General features: G+C 40.8%; 2 protein-coding genes across 5 annotated transcripts; both read right to left on the reverse strand.

The window, feature by feature from the left end:
• Window positions 1-129: 129 nt before the first annotated feature.
• LOC111856233 (tandem C2 domains nuclear protein) lies at window positions 130-9,266 on the reverse strand. 4 transcript variants are annotated; one of them, XM_023836025.2, is made up of 13 exons: window positions 8,570-9,266; window positions 8,271-8,328; window positions 8,090-8,170; window positions 7,429-7,623; window positions 6,219-6,389; window positions 5,508-5,584; window positions 4,609-4,684; window positions 3,763-3,863; window positions 3,402-3,518; window positions 2,909-3,100; window positions 1,317-1,431; window positions 889-1,088; window positions 130-670 (listed from the first exon to the last, which is right to left on the reverse strand). In XM_023836025.2, the coding sequence occupies exons 2-13, from the start codon at window positions 8,281-8,283 to the stop codon at window positions 539-541; spliced, it is 1,470 nt and encodes a 489-aa protein (XP_023691793.2). In that variant the 5' UTR covers window positions 8,284-8,328; window positions 8,570-9,266; the 3' UTR covers window positions 130-538. The 4 variants fall into 4 exon arrangements, with proteins under 4 accessions (XP_023691793.2, XP_023691792.2, XP_023691794.2 ...); XM_023836024.2 differs by having other exon boundaries at window positions 8,090-8,173; XM_023836026.2 differs by lacking the exon at window positions 8,271-8,328.
• A 134-nt stretch (window positions 9,267-9,400) lies between these two features.
• fbln5 (fibulin 5) lies at window positions 9,401-20,861 on the reverse strand. The gene is made up of 11 exons (XM_023836028.2): window positions 20,147-20,861; window positions 19,854-19,908; window positions 19,470-19,518; window positions 19,092-19,391; window positions 12,639-12,761; window positions 12,101-12,217; window positions 11,771-11,887; window positions 11,295-11,417; window positions 10,781-10,907; window positions 10,498-10,693; window positions 9,401-10,188 (listed from the first exon to the last, which is right to left on the reverse strand). The coding sequence occupies exons 1-11, from the start codon at window positions 20,188-20,190 to the stop codon at window positions 10,027-10,029; spliced, it is 1,413 nt and encodes a 470-aa protein (XP_023691796.2). The 5' UTR covers window positions 20,191-20,861; the 3' UTR covers window positions 9,401-10,026.
• Window positions 20,862-21,072: the final 211 nt, after the last annotated feature.

The raw sequence follows: 21,072 nt of genomic DNA on the forward strand, positions 1-21,072 counted from the left end.
CTCTTAAAGTTTATTGGGTCCTATCTGTGAAACACGTGCCATATTAGCATAACGGCACATGCACCCACGTGGCCCAATCTGTGAAACACATCTGACAGCATAAAGGAACATGCCCATTTGGACCTGTCAATCAAAACGCAACTGACCAATCCGAATAAAGGTACACGCCCCTCCCGCCTATGACATCATCAGTCCTCCTGCTAAGCTCCACCCCAAAGTGACTATTATTCTCTCTGTTATGGTATGGGCATCATGCTCCCTGACAGAGTTTCTGTATTGTCAGGGATTCAACCATCCACATCTGATAGGATAATTACTACAAAACCACAGGATGAACAAATCTACTTCTCAGAACTCTCAGAAGCAAACCACCCCAGGGTAAACTAAATATACTTAGCAGCTGAAGTTCTACGCAAAGGACATGTGTCATCATTTGAAAGTATTTTCGTAGAGCACCACCAAAGTATGCACATGCGTCAGCATAAAGGACTGGCTGTGTACCCAAAACCTGGATGATGAAGCTTGAGCGGGGTAGGGGTTACTGTTTAGACATGCATCTGTCCTCTCGACTCAGTTTGTGCCACACAGAGACCACCTTTTCAGGGTGTGCAATGGTGTCCCTCCACTGCTCGACAGCATCAGAAGTGGTATTCTCAAATCCAAGGCTCACCTAAAAAAAATAAGAGTTGTATCAAAACTGGCAGACCAGGCGCTATTTAATCCTACATTTAAGTCTACTACTGATAGCATATTCAACTGTTTGATAGGTGTGAATACTTGCAGGATGTTTAATGTGTGTAGTGGGGAGCGAAGTGTATGTGTGTGTGTGTGTGTGTGTGTGTGTGTGTGTGTGTACATGCATAAGGAGGATAAAGCAAGTATTCTCACCTGGCCCAAGAACTGCTTCCTGCGCACAGAGCTGCGACTGTACAGTTTGGCAGAGAAGCAAACATCTTGTTCTTCAGTTGCCAAAGGAAACAGGAATGTTTCTGACCACTGCACTTGACCCCCTGATGACTTCAGAACTCGGGTCTTTTTCTTGGTAATAAGCTTCCCCAAAGAATACATCTCTGCCTTAACAAAGAAGCCTAATGAAGAAGATATCATCATTAGGTAAAAGAACATGCCAATCATCAATTGTCTCACTCATTCAACACGTTGCAAAAAATTACATTCTATCAATATAATCCATTGATTAAAAAACGTAAAAAAGTAATAGCAAATTATGACAAGAGATACGTATTAGATGTGCTGTTGACTTCTTTGGAAAACCTACTGTTGCCACAAGTTTTGGCAGTTGTTGCTGGACCACCTACTTTGGCTGAACGGTGCAGAAGAGCTCGGGACATTTTGTGCTCCCAGCACCTGGAGCTGAATCCGACCACAGACAGCCTGGAAACATGTGGTAATCTGTAGCTCCGCGTGGCAGATCTGCAGGAGAATGCAGCACCTGAGTCTCACTGCAGTCTGTGTCTCACTGCAGAGCAAGAAAACTAAAGAATTCCTATGTACTTTTACAAATAGCAAAATAAAGTGTATTTATTTGGACATTTTGGTATTTATGTACTTGTGCATTTTTAATGGAAAAGCGCTAATACAGTAACGACACCGAAGTCTAAAATTTACTGTGAGAAATGTGAGACGGCTATGTGAGTGAGGCTTACTGAGACAAAGATGCACTGCATACACCAGTCAAGACTTTTAATATAGATATGGTATGCACTTACACTAACAAATATTATGTATCACTAAAATTTATGTTATATGACTTCATGTGATCCAAATCATTCTCATTATTGCTTTTGGCTTATGCGTTGTCTGCGAGGTTCTGCTATCTTTCAGCAACTCCAGAAATATTTCCATTTAATTTTTCGCGGCCAACTCGTGCATAACTGAAATGCGGAATGTCAAATAATCAGATGGGGTTACTGTGCTTGGTTTTACTGGCCTTTGAACTGAAAAGTTGAACTATGTGACAGTTTTGACTTGAATAAATCTTTAAAGTTTTGTAACTGTATCATTTTTATGGCCTACCCTGAAGACCAGTCCAATAATTGGCCACAATATACTTTAGTATCAGATTCAGCATCGGCCACTGAAAAACACATATGACTGACCACTATTACAGCAGTCTATTCATGGTTTTAAAAAATATGTTGTAAACATTTTAAAAATTATCAATATTTTTTTTTTATCAGAACAGGCTTCAATAAAACAACCAGTGTTTGTATTTCATCTGGCCTTTCCCAGAACTTACATCTTCCTCAATTCATTATGTTTGTTCAGTTGTAGATAATAATGTAAGACGGATTCCCCATCTACGTTAGCGAATTTTTCAGTATGCCTCATGTAAACATAATGCATAACATTTGGAACTCAATTGCTTAAAGTGAGTCATTGGCTTCCAGAATCTGAACTTTCACCCATTAATTCCTTTGTACCTGTAATAGTTATTGACCTAACTAAATGTTTCTGGAGAGTGTGAGGTAAAAAGATACCTATAGCAACTCTACACACATAGCCAGTGGTAGGTATCGAACCTACAACCTTGGAACTGTAATAGTGCTATCGTCTGAGTCACCACAACAATAATATCACACATTCTATTTGCACCAAGGGTGGATAGTCAATGGATAGCCAATGGATAGCCAATGGATAGTCAATGGATAGTCAATGGATAGTCAATGGATAGCCAATATGGCCATTTGCACCCATGGCTAATACTAGAGTCCCCTGGTTAGCTGCAACAGTCCTCCTGTTTCTGGGGTCACCATGCATACAACACAGTGTTTACCTTTTGGTGGAACCAGGGGGCTAGTAGTGGATAGGCTAAACGTCAGTGATTAATGTGGTTTCATTTCTACATAATCTCAAAGATCAACCATGACTCCCAAGGCAGGAGACTCACCGAAGCTTTGGATGGTGCATGGATGTCCAACCAGTGCAGGGTTTCATGAGGTCCCAGTTGCCGTAGTGACACTGCACACTCACCCACTGTGCGCTTTTGAGGGAGATAAGTCTGAAGCCGGAATACCAGACCTACACTGCGCAGCTGCTTCAGAGACAGACTGAAGACAAATGTCTCCATTAACTCCAGATCCTGTGAATAAGCCCAGGATGTTAGAATTTAATTCAAAACGACGAGCAGAATTACAACACCTCAAAATTAACTTTTATTATACCTTGGAAAGGACAGAAAAGTGAAACAATGGTCTAACTGAAGAATAATTCCATGAAGTACAGAACTTATCTTCAAGTAAACTAAAATAAACAGTTACAATAAAATAAGTACAAATATTATCATGGTTTCATGTTCAATTTATTCGTAATTGACCATATTGGAAGAAACACAATGTGTTTTTAATGTGCTGTTAGCATGAGACAGGTAGGGTAATACCCACCGGAGTGGCCTCCTTGACGGAGCACTTAAACTGCACTGGCTTGGCTGTAGTAATTATGCCTTTGATCCCAATCTTCTGCTGTTCTCCAAACACCACTGGGAAATACAGGTCTTTACACTGTGTCAAGCAAAATAAAGACTCATCCATCCATTCTAGTAGTTATACAAGGCTTCATTACTTAATTTTTGCAGCAATACTGAACTTAATGACTCAGCAGTAATGAAATGCGTAAACTTTCTAAAAGTTGGACAGAATCAAAAGAAAAGTCAATAGTAGGACTGACAAAGTACAATCCCATGGCCTTGCTTTACAGATTCCAATTGCATAACAATGGGGCGTTTCACTCGGACTGTAACCTTACCCGCAGGAGTGTTATCCAGACCTGCTCTCGGGCCTCCTGGTAACTCAACCTGATGCTCAGCTTCCCTTTCTCCCTCTCATCCCCCGAAAGGGTAATGGACTCTGTGTAAGCATGAGACCATCGATCACCACTTTAAGTTGGGGCCTTTTAAAAAATAAAACGTTAGCAAAATTTAGTGTTTGTAGAAGCAAAAATAAAAACTTGCGCCATTAACTTATAGGATTGCCTTTATTTAACTAGTTAGCACTGTTGCCTCACACCTCTGGGACCCGGGTTTGAGTCTCCACCTGGGTTACATGTGTGTGGAGTTTGCATGTTCTCCCCATGTCGTCGTGGGGTTTCCTCCAGGTTCTCTGGTTTTCCCCCATTATCCAAAGACATGCTGAGGCTAATTGGAGTTACTTCCCATAGCTGTGCATGTGTGAGTGAATAGTGTGTGAGTATGTCCTGCGATGGGCTGGCCCACAATCCAGGGTTGTTCCCCACCTCGTTCCCGTAGCTCCCCCTGACCCAGAAGGAAGAGCGGTTTGGAAAATGGACGGATGGATGGATATGTATAGTATGTCAAAGACAGGTTAAAACATTTGGGAATAATTACTTTCTAGTGGTGCTGGTTGCGTAATGCATATTGAGGTTATCTACGTGTTTCTGGCTCCTTAAGCTGTAGAGGTCTCTTCTAATTCCAGAGCTATTTTCTAGCTCAAGTGAAATAGAAGCTTGCGTATTAACCCTGCAAATGCAATCCTGGCATTCCTGACACAGAACTCTCCAGAGTTTTTTTTCCCTCATAGCAAAGGGGTTTATGTGTGACAGAGAAGTTACTGTTGCTACTGAATAAATGGTTACCAAGGCTACGGCTGCTTCCAAGGGAGTCTCTCACAGAGGAAACACTACTCCTGACACTGGATACTGAGTCATAACGCTGTAGGGGAGAAACAATGACATTGTGTAACACGTGAGTAACGGCCTTACAACTTGATTTCCCAAATCTTTATGGTCACAAGAAAGCAGTGAAAACGTAATCTCTAAATAAGCACTATGAATAATTATTTAAACACTGTATATGATACAAAACAGAGCAATAATCAGACATAATCACAGAATATATTAGAAAACCTGACATGTGAGAAAAACAAAACAATATTGCTAAAAGAAAAGATACTTCTGAAAATTGACTTGTAATGGTCATAACCTCACTGAGAGGGCAAGCCCAAGAGATATCCATAGAGGGAGAAAGATTTAACTAGATGGACAGCCTCTTTGAGAAGCTGAAAACACCTTCCTCAGTAAATAAACAGACAGGCAGTTCAGGGACACCTGATTTGTAATTACACCAAACTCTATACCATACCACTTAAGCTTAGTGATATAAGTAAAGAGTCACAAATTTCAATCAATATTTTTTGTGAGCTTTGAGTACAATATCATTATATTTGTTGTAATGAAGCAAATATCTTTCTATGTCATATGTCCAGAAAAAAATGCTGTGCTAATTAATGGCAGACATAATACTAAGGATTATAACCTTGACATCAGATTTGGTTTGTCCCAATTAGAAAATAATATACATTTTTTAAGTGTGAACAGGTATATTTTTAACTTACAATATCACATAAATGTCATCCATCAGAATAAGAAATGAAATGAAGGGTAACTTTCATTTCAATTGATTAAAACAAGTATCAAAGGTCAAGATGGTACTTTTCATGGTAAAACGAGGTGAAGGAGATGATTGCCAAGCCCACCTGCGCGTGATTCTGAAGGTGAGTAAGGTCTAACATGGAGCCGCTAATGGCTGTTTTCTCGCTTTTCAAATCGTAAACTGAAAAACAAGGCAAAGTTAATCAAGGACTTGTGACGGGAATTCTGATAGAGGAGACGTAATCAGGAAATGTGCAGGCATATAAAAATGAGAACCTAAGCTGGAGAACATGCTTAGAGTAGAAGGAACTAAAAATAAAATAACGTGCAAATATTTAACCTGTGTCCACAAACAAAGAGGCTGGGTGATGTAACATCTCAAGGGCTTTTACTGTTGCAGTTAAAAGACGGATATCCTGAAGTTAACGATTTATTTAAAAATATTTTTACCTTTTAATACTTTGTATTCAAAAACTATGTTTGTTATAATTACCCACAGATCACTTCGGAACAGAGGCTACCAGTCTGGTTGTGTGATAACAGCCGAATGCCCACTGAGTTAAAAAAAGTGACAAAGTAATTACACAGACTTGGAATTTTTTGTGTGTATGGGTTGTAAGAATAAAAGACACTACAAAGCAGTTATGTGAAGTGCAACACAGTACTTCTCAAAACACAAAGTATTTGATACTGAAAAAAGTACCATATTCTCTATGTGAAATGGCCAGATTCAGTCTGAATGACCTTCTGAAGTGCAAAAGGTTATAAAATTAATCTGCTGCACTTTCCAATGGGTAACTGGAAATTTGACATACCAGATCCATACACGCCCGTGACGTTGTTCTTGGATATGGAATGGCGTGAGGATCCGGGAAATGGGAGATCAACCATGGTGCTCTGGTTCAGAGAGCAGCACGGATTGTAGACAACGTGATTCGTCCTTGAGAGCTCAGCTTTCCGGTCTGCATAAGCCCTTCTAGTCGAGCCTAGGAAGTAGGAAGCAAGATGATGAAAACTTATGCCGTCATAGGACTTACATGCTTTACAAGTATTTATGTATCATCTTGCCAGGAATATGAAATATAGTTTAACCCTTTTTTATTTAAATTACATTCCATTTACAGACTCATTTTTGCACAATATACTGAACATGGACAGACGCCTCAAATATATTCAGGTTGCTCATTTACCCATTTTCTCAAAGCCGCCTAAGGTTGTCAATGTGTGAGTTCTGTATTAATGTTCTAACCCGAAAGTTAAGGATAGCGTATGTAATGCAGACTTTACATTCAACAACTTCTGTACACTCTATCCTGACTTTAAATGTAAAATTAATTTTCCAACTGCAGAAAATATTTGGTAACACTTTCTACGAATGCCATGTCCATAAGAATCTATGAACACATTCCTAACATATTATAATGCATTCACAAAGCATCACAAACCTGGCTATAAATATTTATAAATAGGCATAACACATTATTTGTAATGTGAATGCTTTATGAAGCTCTCATCTATAATGCCCTATAGATACCTTCATAATGCCTTTCAAATCATCCTTAATTTTTATACCGACCATTATAATGCATTATGAAGGTATCTATAGTGCATTATAGCTGAGAGCTTAATTATAGCTTATGAAGTATTATAATCAACACTATAATGCCTTATGACTGTCAGTAGAATATGCTGCAATGTTTTATTAATTCTTATATTGACCATAATAATGCATTATGAAGGTATCCATACTGCATTATAGGTGAGAGCTTCATTGGAACTTATGAACTATAATCAACACTATAATGCCTAATGACTGTGAACAGAAGATGCTGTAATGCTTTATTCATTTTATACTGTTCATTATAACACATTATAGTATCTATAATGCATTATAGATGACAGCTTCAAGTAAAATGTCACCACTTTTTTTAAATTCGATAAAAATAAGCAGTTTACAGTCCTGTTGGAAAACAAGCCTAGAGATAATTTCATGGAGTTAAAAAAGAAAGTGTGTCGGTGACATACAGTGCAGATCATCCCCATAAACGGGGTACTGGCTGCCACTAGGCTGGACGTAAGAAGACTTGAACGCAGGAAGCACAAAGGGAACGTCTCTCCCGTCTGCAGGTAGCTTGGACAGGAAGTAGTCCCCGGAAACTCTGATCACGTTTTCCGAGGGGAGACGCCTTGGCTCTGCTTTCATTGCTGAAGATGGTCTCGCTTTAAGCAGAAAACAGGCTTTAAAATGGTGTGATAAGATTTTATACCAGATGAAACAAGAATAAAAAGATTTAGAAATATACTAAATAATGTTTCCTACAGCCCAGCAGTGAAGGGGTTTTCAGGTAAGCCCCCCCCCCCCCCCCCAATTCAGAGTGAAAAATATTAGAAGGGGTCCCCCCTCCCCAGGGTTCCTAGCTCTGGTTGGTATCCATTTGGGGTGGGGGTGGGGGGGGATATCGTTTATAAAATATTGAGAATCCCTGCTGCATTGATGGCTAAGTGATTATTATGATGGATGGAGAGCGATCATAGTTTTTCACTTAATAATGTGATAAATCCTAGCCAATGTACTAATTCCAATACAACTGTGCAAATAAAATAATTATGAATATACTGATGACTGAGATTCTTCAGTCAAAATATTCAGTAGAAATTTAATTATGTAAAATACTTTTTAATTTACCTTGGGATCCAGTGTCTTTGTTCTTGTGTGGAAAGATCTTGAAACAATTTTTAAGACACTCCATCGCCATACTGTAGGATTCTACTAAATGAAGAGTTAAAACATAAAATAAAAATAATAAAGTAATAAATTAATTGATTAAATACATAAGCTAAAAATAATACGCCGAAATAAGCTTTACCTTTTTTCCACATACCGACTACTAATTAGGCCCTTATATTCTGTATTTAAAAGTAAATCTACAAAAAGAAAGTATACATAAATTTACATCAGTACAACACAGGTTTGTAAAAGTTAATATTCATACGTTGTGCGATGTGTATTAACCGCTATTTACAATATATACTTCGATAAGTTAGTCTGGGGATGCCATCAGCACGAAATCAATGTCTGAATAAGTTTAACGCGAATACTAAAACTTGTGCCCTCTGAAATTAAATGGAAAAAAATAAACAATGCGACCGAGAAAAGGAATCATACCTAACTTTTAAATGGTTTCCCAGGAACCTGAGGAAGGCTCATCTGTACCGACTCCCAAAGTAATGTGGAGCGCCCACCATCGCCTACGTCCACCGCGAATGGTTACACCGTAGCGTTATAATCTCCGCGTTATTACTACTAAACGCTCAGTATGAATTTAAGGTCATAGCGCCCGTCGAGTCAAAAGCACGCGCGAACGTACCTGTTATCTGTCTTGGAAACAGAAGATAACTTCTCAGTAATTAGTAACACTGTGTTTTATTTAGAGCTACGTATCGAAATGTTACGTTAAATGTACAAGCTTCGAGTGACTTGGAAAACGAATATTTCTTTTTAGCATTGTATTTTAATGTATTTTATATAATGTATTGTATTGTATTTTAATCAGTAGTTTTTATCCCGGTTTAGCAATCAGAATGTTCATTTTTATTTTAGTGACCAATTCATTACGTTGTTAAACATTAACATAAAATACCAAACATGAAAGTCTTACAAAGTACAAGACATGTTAAAAGAAAAACGGCGTTCTGTTTCAGGTTGTTTTAGTTGCCTTTACCTTTTCATTGTTTGCTAATGCCATATAAAAAATGAAGCTCCCTCAAATTGCATCGTGGCAGTTAATCAGGTTGATGCACTATGATGCACTTTGAAAAATATATTTTTAAATTTGGCATATTATAAGGATATACATTCACTTTATTTGCAATAATGAGGCATAAGTAGGAAAATGGGTAATGATATCCTGTTTTCTTTTAAAGCATATTTTACTTTGACTCATAATAACCAAGCTTGTTTTCAAACTGCAGTATAAGAATATCAGGCATCAATCAGTTCCATGGTGTGCAAGTTTAATATCATTTTTGACAGCTTAACCAGTAATGGTACACTCTTCATGTGTACCCCACAGTTTACATTCTTTCTGAAAACATTGTGTCATATATTGAAAGTTATTTAAGAATCTATCACAAAAACACACTGTGTCAAAAAACAACAGTGTACTTTCACAGCTCCAAAGTGAAGAATTATGGTTCATGCCCTAAAAATCATGAATGACACACAAAACAAGAACCCAACAAAAGTCCTTTAAAAAAAACAATCGACTCAAAGAAATATGTTTTTGGTATGTCGATATAGGTAACAGATCTCTGAGAAGACTCTGGAAACAATACCCAAGTGAATGACAAATAATATTCATTAAGAACGATGACAAAGCATCATTCGTTACAATATAAATATTCTACCGTGTGGGATGCATTACAAACATCTTCAGGCAGCTTTCAGACAGTGTCCCTGCAGAGGAGTGAGAGGAGAACCGAAGCTAATATGAGCAAGACCAGGACTGTCACCAATCTCCTGGAACAGTGTAGCCAAAAACTTAGATAAACCAAGCTGCCTGCTGGAGGGGATGGGGAACGGAGGAGTGTGGTCAAGTGTAAGAGGGTGAGACACCCAGGGCCTCAATATGCATGCTCAGCAACGAATATTGTCAGTCGGATTATTGAGCTGCCCCGGAAGTTAATGACATTGTTGATGGTAACCATTTCCAGGTCCAGAATAATCTCCTTAGGACCTTTTATGGGGCGTGACAGCACCAGTGTGGCACTTGCATCGCTGGTTTGCTGCAAGACAAAAATAAAAATGAACATACAGGAAAATATACGATCTAAGATGCATCAGCTGAAAGCAGAGGGCAACATCCTAACATTTTCTACTAGAAATATTTGCATCAACCAATTTGAAGAAATGCCTCTTTCATCTGTTAAGCTTATGAGTTGAATCACAAATCGTCTTATACAATTTTATTTTGAAATCAGTAATTGTCAGTACTATTGATACCACATTCTTATAGAAGACCCACATACAATGACCGTTAAAGATTTTGAACTATTGACTTATTGCGCCACCTGGTGGCCATTCAGTCTACTTACCCTCATATGGAACTCTCGGCCTTCATTGCCCGACTTGATTTGGAAGATGTAGAAGGCGCCTGGGTAGCGTGTGGTGGCCTGCATCTGAAAGACATCTGCAGGCACACTGCGGCCAGGAGAGAGATCCATGTGCCGGAACAAGACGGTGAAGGGGTTGTCTTGGCATGCAAGGTTCTCAGCCAAACACATGCATTGACTGTGAAAAGACAGGAAAAGTGGGTCCCATCAGACCAGGAACTGAGCCCATAACAAGCCATGTAATGGCAAAAATATCCTTACTCACTTGTCACCAAATTCAATGTAAGGTACGTCACATTGTAAAGGGTCCAGGCATTTATAGCTTCCCTGGAAATTGAAACACACTTGTTCTGTTCTACAGGTGTTGTTACCAGTTTCACATTCATTGATATCTTCAAAATCAAACACATAACAGTTAAAGTCAGTTTAAACATCACCATCCAACATCATTATCATCATCACAGACATCATGAAAAAATGATACAAAACAGCAACAAATTAGGATGTACACAGCACAAAAATGATACAAACAGGCAAATTTTTCTTAGCATATTTGATATCTGGCACTATAGTTTAGACAGAAGACTAGTTTAGGTTTTCTGCTGTAGTTTTTATTATTAAGATATTTGTACTTTACAATCAATACTTGGGTAAATAATTCCAAGAAGGAAGGAAGAAAGAAAGAAAGAAAGAAAGAAAGACAGATAGAATCTTAATGTTACACTATTTCCCTTGATCTACATGCATAATAGTTCCAATAAATTCATCCAGTCCAATACCTTCACAACTTCGTCCATCATCATATACCAAATACCCAGGCGGACAGACGCAAGAGTACGACCCAGGATTGTTCACACAAGAGTGTTGACACAAAAACTCAGCAAATCCACACTCATCCATATCTACCCATAAAAACACAAGCAAAAAAAAGACAATGAACTATAAAATAAACATTCATTTCATTATACGGTATATAGGCATTACAAATAAACTCTACTCAACGTTCTCTTAAAAAACATATTCCAGTTTAAAGTTTTTTTTCTACATAAAAAGATGTTGCAATGAGTTTTTACATCAAAGTTCCAGTAAATGTCAGAAAATATGCATCAGTAGGCCTGACTGAGTGCAACCATGCCATGAACCTGCAGTTTGGTTTTTATCAGATACGGATCAAACAGATAATTCATCTCAACAACTGCCTTCTATGCTGGACTGAAACTGTCTTTTTTGCAGTCATCCTGACATCCTGACTTACCATTACAGGTGGTCCCATCAGATGCCAGCTCAAAACCCTCACCACAGTTGCACATGAAAGAACCATAGGTGTTGAAACAACCATGAGCACAGGGTGTTTCCTCGCACTCATCCACATCTGTTAGGGGCAGTTACATCTCAGTTACATCATCATTACAGTAAGCAAACACAGGAGTCTGATGAAGTCATTCTTTAACTATTTTGGCATTACAGTGTGGCTAAGGTTTTTTTTTTTTTGCAATCATAAGAACGGAATAATCCAATGACATCAGCTTGTTCTTACACAATATTCATTGCTGCATCGTTCCACAAATCTGTGCGAGATGCCTACCTTGGCAGGTCCTGCCGTCTGGGTTAAGGACGAAGCCAATGTTGCACGAACAGGAATACGATCCTGGCATATTAGCACACAGCTGCTGGCAGTATCCATAGCGACACTCGTCAATATCTGACAGTAAAACACAGAGTTAAATGGGGGGAGAGAGAGAAAAGGGTAGGTACCACTTTAATGATGTTTAATACATTTTAAAACAACATGACATGCATAACAAATATGGCACATAGACGAAAAATGTATTTCCGTAATTTGAAAGCAATTAATAAAAATGCATTGCACATAAAATATGATGCTACAGCTGAATCACAATGCATTTTTTAAATTATTATTCATTTCTGACAGAATTGGGTAATTCAGGTCCAGAGAGTAAAAGTCCAGACCAAGATTTTGTTTTAACCAACCAGTTGAGCATAAAGAGTTGCAGTCACAGAGTACTCAACTGCTTGGTTTAAACAAAATCCCGGCCTGGACTTTTACTCTCTGGACTTGAATTACCCAACTCTGACTCTACCTCTTCATCCACTGCCCTTACCCTGGCACTGTCCACCAATAAGCCAGTACCCCTCAGTACAGGAGCATGTATATCCTCCTGCGGTGTTGATGCACACCTGCGTTGGGTTGCACTGGTGGGAATTCACTTCACATTCATCAATGTCTAAAAAAGAGAGAGATTTTGGATTAAGAGTGAAAGGAAAACACAATTTGCATTAGGTAACCTGGCAAGGTTTTTAAATGTGTGGAATTCATTCTTTAATGCTCTGTCAAAGGTTACAAAAACATAACTTTAAACACATTTCGGTATTGGTTCACAGCAATATGTTCTACAGCAAACATTTTTTTAAATGATTGAACACCAGCAATTTGTAAGGGTTCAGCTCACACATTGCTACAGAGTCATTATTTCCATTTGTGGATTTCAACGATGAAATTCCACACATAATCAAGGTTCCCTAACAATGAAGTCACCCGAGAAAAAGATACGGAAAGTAAAATTAAAGTAATTGCCACAGTTCAACAAGCAGTTCTAATACGTGATAATGTGTGATCGAGACCAATCTCTCTGTCTGAATGGTTGGCCCACTTGTCTGGAGACCAAGTCTCAGTTGGGCTCTTTTCCAACAGCAACATTGCACAACACCTGTTTTCAGTTAAACCCTTCCACCACTGGAAGGAGAACATCTGTGCTTCATGTGTACTATGACCCAGAGTCAAATTCTATGGATTCTGTTCTGAGAGTCATTTAGTATATTTCCATATATAGGCACTTTTACTAACACTCAGAGGAGACTGTTAAAAGGACGCAAATGTACTTGTACTAGAATGATGGTCGCTGAGAACTTACATTAATGTCGCAGTGACTCAACAACTGAATCGTTCTTTCAGAAGAGGCAGATACAAGCTAAGCCCGCAAAGTGGGTTTGTATCAGAGTCAGTGTCAGCCTCAGGGAGATATTCATGCACCAGACAAATTTAGCTCAGCTTTATTATACCGGGAAATGTTGTATAACTGTTAGAGAATTGTAATGCAAAGTTTTTCATTAAATGAACTTACACACCAAAAAACGATGGCTACATTGTTGATGTTTCTAAACTGCATTCTAACCTATTTTATTAACCTCATCTGAATAGCATGCTTTGATTTTCCAGGCATTTGGTTAATTTGTAAATGATAATGCAGGAAATGTAGAACTGCTTAAGCAAGGTAAATTAATTCAGTGTTGTTCTTTTTGTCTTCTATGTACTGACACTAGTCTGGAGAAAAAGAATTTCATTGTACTACATACACATGACAATAAAACTCAAATTATGCTTAGAAGCTGAACGAGTACGCTGAGAAAATTGCAAAAGACTGTGATTAACGGCATGTATTACAGCATATGAAATAAATCCTTTTCCATAATGTGAACATCTAGTATTGCATTCTCATAAGTGGATTATGTCATGGTTTGGAATACTGTATCTACAGTAAATGCCGATCTCCGGTATACGATTATTTCTGTTCCCAACTTACTGCCAACATCTGAACTCAATATTAAATGAGGATTTATTATATTATACCAAAATTTGAGACACGAGTCCAAAAAAAGAAAGAAAGAAGTGTCAAGCATCAGCAAATAGAACAAAATACATTAGTGTGTAAATCCATTAATCTTCTATAACTGCTTATCTATTAAAGCCCAGAGAGAAGATTTAGCGTAAAAATACAATCAAACATACAGGTAAGGCTACGCTAAGTTACTGGGCCATCTTGCTGCTAATGATAGCATTTTATTAAGAACATATGCATCATCATATTATTAAGAGCAAATATGAAGTTGATTGTTAGAACAACTCATGTATGAAGATGTGGTATAATTATTTTTGAAAGCTTTTGGTTTCTGAAAACTGGGTTTTTAGAGTTGATCACTCTGCAACCCATGGCATTCGAAACTTCTGATCAATTAATTATTAGCTCACCGTAAAATATCTTGTAAGATCTTCTAGACAATGGATTCTTTTGCACTCTCCTTCCTTTGTTGGAATGATACAATTGTATGTGAATTTCCACATGTGTTCAGAAGTAAGCCCCTTAAAAAAGTGATGTATGGAATAGAATATATTTTCATTGTCATTGTAGATACAACAAAATTTGAATTTGATTCTTTAATTGGTAAGCACATTGTGTTACTGTTACTGCTTTCTTCATGTTTACTATTACAGCAATTAAAAAAAAAATGGTTTAAAATTCAGCTTGTGATTGAACTCCCAAGGAAAAACATGTTTTCTGAGTCTGATCCAGCTGAGAGGCCTGCTGTAGGAAACACCCCCACATGCACTGAGGCCTGCTGTAGGAAACACCCCCACATGTACTGAGGCCTGCTGTAGGAAACACCCCCACATGCACTGAGGCCTGCTGTAGGAAACACCCCCACATGTACTGAGGCCTGCTGTAGGAAACACCCCCACGTGCACTGAGGCCTGCTGTAGGAAACACCCCCACGTGCACTGAGGCCTGCTGTAGGAAACACCCCCACGTGCACTGAGGCCTGCTGTAGGAAACACCCCCACGTGTACTGAGGCCTGCTGTAGGAAACACCCCCACGTGTACTGAGGCCTGCTGTAGGAAACACCCCCACCTGTACTGAGGCCTGCTGTAGGAAACACCCCCACCTGTACTGAGGCCTGCTGTAGGAAACACCCCCACGTGTACTGAGGCCTGCTGTAGGAAACACCCCCACCTGTACTGAGGCCTGCTGTAGGAAACACCCCCACGTGTACTGAGGCCTGCTGTAGGAAACACCCCCACCTGTACTGAGGCCTGCTGTAGGAAACACCCCCACGTGTACTGAGGCCTGCTGTAGGAAACACCCCCACGTGTACTGAGGCCTGCTGTAGGAAACACCCCCACGTGTACTGAGGCCTGCTGTAGGAAACACCCCCACGTGTACTGAGGCCTGCTGTAGGAAACACCCCCACGTGTACTGAGGCCTGCTGTAGGAAACACCCCCACGTGTACTGAGGCCTGCTGTAGGAAACACCCCCACCTGTACTGAGGCCTGCTGTAGGAAACACCCCCACGTGTACTGAGGCCTGCTGTAGGAAACACCCCCACGTGTACTGAGGCCTGCTGTAGGAAACACCCCCACCTGTACTGAGGCCTGCTGTAGGAAACACCCCCACCTGTACTGAGGCCTGCTGTAGGAAACACCCCCACGTGTACTGAGGCTTGCTGTAGGAAACACCCCCACGTGTACTGAGGCCTGCTGTAGGAAACACCCCCACGTGTACTGAGGCCTGCTGTAGGAAACACCCCCACCTGTACTGAGGCCTGCTGTAGGAAACACCCCCACGTGTACTGAGGCCTGCTGTAGGAAACACCCCCACGTGTACTGAGGCCTGCTGTAGGAAACACCCCCACGTGTACTGAGGCCTGCTGTAGGAAACACCCCCACCTGTACTGAGGCCTGCTGTAGGAAACACCCCCACGTGTACTGAGGCCTGCTGTAGGAAACACCCCCACCTGTACTGAGGCCTGCTGTAGGAAACACCCCCACGTGTACTGAGGCCTGCTGTAGGAAACACCCCCACCTGTACTGAGGCCTGCTGTAGGAAACACCCCCACGTGTACTGAGGCCTGCTGTAGGAAACACCCCCACCTGTACTGAGGCCTGCTGTAGGAAACACCCCCACGTGTACTGAGGCCTGCTGTAGGAAACACCCCCACCTGTACTGAGGCCTGCTGTAGGAAACACCCCCACGTGTACTGAGGCCTGCTGTAGGAAACACCCCCACCTGTACTGAGGCCTGCTGTAGGAAACACCCCCACCTGTACTGAGGCCTGCTGTAGGAAACACCCCCACGTGTACTGAGGCCTGCTGTAGGAAACACCCCCACCTGTACTGAGGCCTGCTGTAGGAAACACCCCCACCTGTACTGAGGCCTGCTGTAGGAAACACCCCCACGTGTACTGAGGCCTGCTGTAGGAAACACCCCCACCTGTACTGAGGCCTGCTGTAGGAAACACCCCCACGTGTACTGAGGCTTGCTGTAGGAAACACCCCCACGTGTACTGAGGCCTGCTGTAGGAAACACCCCCACATGTACCCCCACATCACACTTTGCGATGTGCAGCAGTACAAAAGCAACCCCCTCTTCTTTTGCCATATCAACATTTAATATCCACGTGCCCCACAAGCTTTAACAAAAGGGGGGGGCATAGTGGCTCAGTCAGTCCTCAGTCAGTCACAGGGTTAGCGGCCCGAATCTCTGCCCCGCATTGTGTGTGTGGAGTTTGCATGCTCTCCCTGTGTCAGTCACAGGGTTAGCAGCCCGAATCTCTGCCCCGCGTTGTGTGTGTGGAGTTTGCATGCTCTCCCTGTGTCAGTCACAGGGTTAGCGGCCCGAATCTCTGCCCCGCGTTGTGTGTGTGGAGTTTGCATGCTCTCCCTGTGTCAGTCACAGGGTTAGCGGCCCGAATCTCTGCCCCGCGTTGTGTGTGTGGAGTTTGCATGCTCTCCCTGTGTCAGTCACAGGGTTAGCGGCCCGAATCTCTGCCCCGCGTTGTGTGTGTGGAGTTTGCATGCTCTCCCTGTGTCAGTCACAGGGTTAGCGGCCTGAATCTCTGCCCCGCGTTGTGTGTGTGGAGTTTGCATGCTCTCCCTGTGTCAGTCACAGGGTTAGCGGCCTGAATCTCTGCCCTGCGTTGTGTGTGTGGAGTTTGCATGCTCTCCCTGTGTCAGTCACAGGGTTAGCGGCCTGAATCTCTGCCCTGCGTTGTGTGTGGAGTTTGCATGCTCTCCCCGTGTCATGCAGCTTTCCTCTGGATACTTTAATGTCTGGCCACAGACCACAGATATGCAGTTTCCCAAAGTGTATGTGCATGTGACCTGCAATGACATACTACAGCCTTGTGCCTTGTGATTCCTATGATAAGCTCTTACCCTGAGCAGGATAAGTGATTAGAAGATGGATAGAAAACTCAGCAGGCTAAGCCTCTATTCCTGTGGTCAGAAGGTCACCACTTCGCTTCTACAGCTTATTTAACTGCTGCTGTTATAATGTTGCAAATAGTGCCATTTCTGTATACTAGGGTGACCAGATAATCCATGTCAGGGAGGACACTTTGAGCTACTTCGGGTTTTACAAACTACTTTCAAATTGAAAGGCTCCTGTGCTCGGCTAAATAGTTCAGCTCTTCTTGTGCTTTGACTGGTTTGTTTCCTTGACTGAAAGACTCATTCAGCTGTTTCACATTAGCATTAGTGACACATGCATGATTATAGGAGACTGACCAATCAGCACACAGCAAGAACTCAGTGCTTAAGTGAAATCCAGGTCCTTTTAATTGAAATGGTAATTTACAATTCCTGTCCTGGCTCAGAGTGTCCTCCCTGACATGGATTATCTGGTCACCCTATGTATACTCCAAAACACAGTCCAAGCACATGTGGTTAGGTGAAACGATGACATATATGTGCATGAGAGTCTGTCCTGCCATTGACTGCTATCTCAGTCACGGAGTCTGTCCTTCCTGAGACCCAGCACTGGATTAAAGGCTTAGGTGAAGGAGAGCAAATAACATTCTTAACTCTTAGGCCTATTCATGTAAAGGTTCTATGTGAATGTGTGCTGTTCGGGAATAAGTAGCATTTTTTTCCAATATTCACCTTTGAAATGGATGCTAAAGGATGAATTTCTTTTGTAAATCGTGGGACAGGAGCAAAGTACTTCATACAAAAGTACAATGTTCTTTTTTAAGATACTCGTGCAGCTCCTTTATGTCATCTGCATTAGGTGTCAGAATCCATTTCAGTCTGGTAGGTCTGTGAAATTTCCTTAGTTTAAGGACACAATAGATGCTATGAGGAAGTAGCTAAAATGAGGCCTACAGTCAAGCATTTCCCATCCCCTTCATTTATAAATCTTATGCTGTAATCTAAAATACATTGGCTCTGTGGTTATGTAGAAAAAAACTATAAACCCCACGTTCCAAAAATCATCCATTTGCTAGCTCTGATGTTGCAGGACATATGGACTCCTGAAAATATGGGCTAATAGCATTAAATAATAGGGTACAACCAAAGCCATGGCCCGCATCATGATGCGATTTCAATCCAGTGCCTTTGCTTAGTGCCGTTATTAGAACACCAAAAGAACTATGTAAATGTAAATTACTTTATTCAAGTGTTAATTAATATGTTCATTCACGGGTCTGCACAAAATGGAAGTTGTGTTCAAATTGGAGGGCATTTAAATATTTTTTTTTAAAACGGCCTAACACCCTTAAACTACTCGAGTGAAAGACAACAGTAAAAACAAACAATGCAAAATCGTATCTACCCCTGATAGGCTGTTTCTATTAAAACGGGTTACTGTAAAGCCTTATTTACTTTAATACAAATAAAATGACTACTCAACATGAGTTTATATTGATATTTTTTATTTAACCGAAGTTATTTTGTTTAACATTAATTAATATAATAATTAGAATAATGGAGTAACTCACCAACGCACGTGCCGTCCTCCCCAAGTGTATATCCCAAGATACAAGGGGCAGATCGGCCTACGATGGGGTAACTGGGAGGGGCAGCAGGTACTGGCGCTTGAGGGTAGGTGTCGGAGAAGCGTGGAGGTGATTGTGCAGGTGGTTGTGCAGGTGATTCAGGGTATGATAAATCAGAAAGAGGAGTCCTGGCATACGGCGGATTAAACATCCCGCGTGGCAAACACAGGTAACCTCCATTCTGATTAATGCAGCGCATTTCTCCGCGACAGGGATTCATCGGCGTCCGGCATTCATCCACGTCTAAAAGAGCGTGCACAAGAAATCATAAGGAACACCACCACAACTCCATATGAAATGATAAATATCGTAGTCACCTACCTATACATTGCCTGATACGACGGTCGTAGATAAAGCCCTCCGTACAGGTCTGGAAAGATTGACAGAATAATGCAGACATGCAGTCTAAAACATTGCAGACTTACCCGTTAAATAAAAATTAAATAATAACCAGAATAAATAGACATATGTCTAAATAAAAGAATGCTACAAAAAGTTGTTGCGTATTGAAAGCTGCTTAAGTTCATCTTAACACTTTTTACTAAAAGTTAAGAACTTCGAGGATTCGCCCAGCTAGAGGACTGCAGCTTCCAGAGCGGGCTTTAAAATGTCTCAGTGTCAGGGGACTGACTGCATTAACTCCAGCCACACATCTGGATAACAGAGCGACAACTCCCTCTAAATACTGGGAATCGCTCGGCTTACCTGCGTGTTTCCGGAGCGTATGCTTAATAAAGTCAAGGTTAGAACTGCCAACATTCTGCAAAATAAATTAAACAGATATACGGAAATATCAACTTTCAGAGTATTGCGCAATTTAACTTTGCAAATCAATACAGCATTCCGTGGCTAAAAACAAAAGAATTAAAACCTCCAGTCTAAATAACATTTGTGTAGTGTGCATTCGCTTCAGTTCTTAAACGATCAACAAAAATGCATGCTTTATCTCATTCTATTTAGTGTTCCGTTTTCAGCATAAAAGTTAGCATAAAACCCACCTCACAGACATACGGGACCGTAGGTCGCAGGCTTCAAACAGCATGTTTTACGGCTCCTGGGTGATCTCCTTTGAAAGAGACCCGCAGCCGACCCGTAAATTCCTTTCAGTTGGAAACTCGCAGGCTTCCTTCTACTGTACGCAGCCCAAATAGAGCGCTGCGCGATCTGCCCCCCACAGCCTGCACGGTCTGCGCGCCTTCTTGCGAAAACCAGCACCTGGTTTTGGTTAGCTGGTGCCTCGTCGATCCCAAGCAGTATAGGTTTGACCAGTTTTGCAAAGAATGCCTTTTCAAAATGAACGGTTTTTTCTCCCCATTTCTCTGCTGTACAGACTATTTAGCAATGCAAATGGATGGGGCCCCGGAGCACTTGACAACAGCTGGTTTAAATCCTAGAGAGACTGCCCCCTTAAAAGAAAATTCCCCGACCATTTACAAAATAAACGAGAATCTGGAGAAATAATGCTGACATACAATACTGTAATCTTCAGAGTGCCCGTTCTATTATGGATTTAAAGGAACGGTAACAAAACACTAGTATTAGATTCGTAATTGTGAAACTTATATAAACGATACGTAGGCCTATTATTAAAGTTAAAGATGTAATTTCATTATAATGCAGCTTCCATTTAGTAATAGGCCTACGTAATATTTACAATAAACGCGGAATTGTATTTACGTTTAATAGGGGTATCATCTTAAAACCATTCAGCGCTATAAATTTTTAAAGTAGTACATCTTGAGAGAATGTCTGCCATTTATATAGCTGGAGACCTCTTTCCTATTTTATCAGTCCCAGGAGGCGCACGCACACAGAGCAGGTGTCAACAAAGGCAGCCTATTCATTGAACCACCACAACCACAACCGGTAAATGTTGGGTTTTTTTTCCCTATTTGACATCAATATATCTGCATTTAACTGGACA

The sequence above is a fragment of the Paramormyrops kingsleyae genome, chromosome 14, assembly GCF_048594095.1.
Source record: "Paramormyrops kingsleyae isolate MSU_618 chromosome 14, PKINGS_0.4, whole genome shotgun sequence".
NCBI classification, from domain to species: domain Eukaryota; kingdom Metazoa; phylum Chordata; class Actinopteri; order Osteoglossiformes; family Mormyridae; genus Paramormyrops; species Paramormyrops kingsleyae.

Excerpts from the sequence above, each read along its gene's own strand:
- LOC111856233 (XM_023836024.2), bottom strand. Across the intron at positions 4,685-5,507 it reads ACCTTCAGAATCACGCGCAG|CGTTATGACTCAGTATCCAG; the intron begins GTGGGCTTGGCA and ends TCTCCCCTACAG. Across the intron at positions 1,089-1,316 it reads TTCTGCACCGTTCAGCCAAA|GCTTCTTTGTTAAGGCAGAG; the intron begins GTAGGTGGTCCA and ends CTTCTTCATTAG.
- fbln5 (XM_023836028.2), bottom strand. The coding sequence starts at position 20,190 with ATGCTGTTTGAAGCCTGCGACCTACGGTCCCGTATGTCTGTGAG. Across the intron at positions 12,218-12,638 it reads TATTGGTGGACAGTGCCAGG|ATATTGACGAGTGTCGCTAT; the intron begins GTAAGGGCAGTG and ends TTTTACTGTCAG. Across the intron at positions 11,418-11,770 it reads TGATGGGACCACCTGTAATG|ATATGGATGAGTGTGGATTT; the intron begins GTAAGTCAGGAT and ends TTTTATGGGTAG.